The 2,213-nt window shown below is 61.5% G+C and overlaps 1 protein-coding gene across 1 annotated transcript in view; it reads right to left on the reverse strand.

Annotated features, from left to right (window-relative positions):
• Positions 1 to 376: 376 nt before the first annotated feature.
• Positions 377 to 2,213, reverse strand: part of NLGN2 (neuroligin 2) — a 5,194-nt gene continuing 3,357 nt past the window's right edge. The window contains exon 2 of the mRNA XM_032786468.2: positions 377 to 1,859. Within this exon, the coding sequence (XP_032642359.1) occupies positions 1,025 to 1,859 (835 nt within the window). The 3' untranslated portion in view covers positions 377 to 1,024. The remainder of the gene's footprint in view (positions 1,860 to 2,213) is intronic.

Genomic DNA, 2,213 nt, shown 5'->3' on the forward strand with positions numbered 1-2,213 from the left:
CATCTCCATAATCCAGCCAAGACAAACCATGGGCAGTCAGCCTCTCTCCAACGCCTCCCGGGGCAGATACTACGTCGGGAAAACAATTGAGCATCTCCATAATCCAGCCAAGACAAACCATGGGCAGTCGGCCTCTCTGCAATGCCTCCAGGGCAGATACTACGTCGGGAAAACCATTGAGCGTCTCCATCCTCCAGCAGAGGTGAGCGAAAAAGGGTCGGTTTCTCTCCACCACTGTACAGTTCCCGTCCTACCTTGGGAAGGGTGTTCCCACCACCCGTCCATGAGGAGTGAGGGACGGGCGGTTTCTCTCCAACACCTTTCAGCGCTGATACAACGCTGGGAAGGATGTTGGGTGCGTCTCCACCGTCCGCCCAAGATGAGTGAAAGATGGTCCGTTTCCTCTCCAACACCTTCCCTTGCCGATACTGTGTTGAAAAGGACATTGGGGGTCTCCACCGTCCATCCAAGGGGAACCAAGGAAGGACGGCGCTTCTCCAACACCTTCCCTTGCTGTTACCAGATGAGGAAGGGTATTGGTACCCCCCCCATCATCCATTCAAGATGAATTAATAAGTCGGTTTTTCCTCCGGTGCCGATACGGTGTCTGGGCGTCTCTATCCTCCGTCTAAGAGGAGCAAAGCTCTTTCCAACACTCCCCGATGCTCCTACCACATTCAGAAGGGCGTCGGGCTACTCCGCCGCCCACCCCAGACGAGCAAAGTACGGTCTCTCCAGTGCCAAGACCGTCCCCACCATCGGTCCGAAAGGAACTGGTCAATTCTCATCGTGGGCAGGAGACCTCCTCATTCGAGCTCGGCCCGCAATCCCCCTCCCCGAATTATTGTATAAAAGAACCCACCCACCCCAAAATCCCGGCTGCATGGCACACAAAAGATGCCGCGTCTCCCTTTCTTTCCCCCCACCCCTCCCGCCCCCGTAGTCAGGGGTGGACGGCTGGGCAGAGAGGAAGGGCCCTGCCCCTTCACCGCAAATTTCCCCGTGGCTGGGGTGGGGGAGGCAGCTATACTCGGGTGGTGGAGTGAGGGTGGGGCAAGGTGTTGTTGTGCCCGGTGGGGAAGGTGTTGAAAGGGTGCAGGGCCGGCATGCCCGTAATGGTACTTGGGATCATGGTAATGGTGTTGGGCGTCATCAGGGGCACGTCGTCCGGCGCCCGGCGCAGCGCGAGGGTGTAGTCTGGAGGACAGGCCGGGCGCAGGATCTCGTGGGGTCTCAGCGCCTCCAGGTCGTGAGCGTCGTGCTCCGAGTGTTTGATCTGCAGGGACATGAGCTCCTCCTCCTGGCCCCCGTGTACCAGGTCGTTGGCCGCGTTGCGTTGGGGGCTGAGGCGCCGGCCCCCCAGGACGCCCGCCCGCAGCTCGTGCCGCTTGTCCCGCTTGTAGTACAGGGCGGCGAAGGCCAGGATGTTGAGGAACAGCAAGGAAGCCCCGACGGCCACGGTGACGCTCAGCTCCGTGGAGTAGTCCCGCGAGTCCCCCGGGAAAGGGGCGTAGCGGCGGCGGTCGTCCGCCTCGTCCTCGTCCGGCGGCAGGGTGGGGAAGGGCCGGCGGGTGGTGCTGGGCCCCGCCCGGGAGCCGGGAGGCCAGCGGGTGCCGTAGGGCGGGATGCGGGTGGTGGTGGATGTGTAGACGGGGTCGTGGAGGTGGTGGAGGTGGGGCACCAGCTCCAGCCAGAAAGCCACCTTGTTGGCACGGTAGTTGTCCCGCACGCGGGGCTTGAGGCCGATGTGCAGGTACTGCTTGTCCTTGGTGTTGAACTTGGTCCACACCACCTCCTCGAAGCGGTTGGGCTTGGTGTGGATGAATTTGGTGTCCTGGGGCACCGGCTGGTTGGGGTCCCTGCAGGGAAGGGAGACGGAGTTATGGTGGGGGGGATCCGGCCCGGAGGCAACCGCGGGACGGGGGGTGTTTCTAGAGGGCACCGGGTCTTCAAGATGGATACGGGTGCAACACATTCCTCACGGCTATCCGCCCCACATGCCTTAATCCATCCATCTCTCCCCATCCATCCACCCACCACCCATCCATCTATCCTTCTCCTTCCATCCCTCACCCACTCATTCCCCTCGTCCACCCATCCATCTATCCTTCCCCATCCATCCCTCACCCACCCATTCCCCTCGTCCACCCATCCATCTATCCTTCCCTATCCATCCCTCACCCACCCATTCCCCTCGTCCACCCATCCATCTA

The sequence above is a fragment of the Chelonoidis abingdonii genome, chromosome 11 (assembly GCF_003597395.2).
Source record: "Chelonoidis abingdonii isolate Lonesome George chromosome 11, CheloAbing_2.0, whole genome shotgun sequence".
Classification (NCBI taxonomy): Eukaryota; Metazoa; Chordata; order Testudines; family Testudinidae; genus Chelonoidis; species Chelonoidis abingdonii.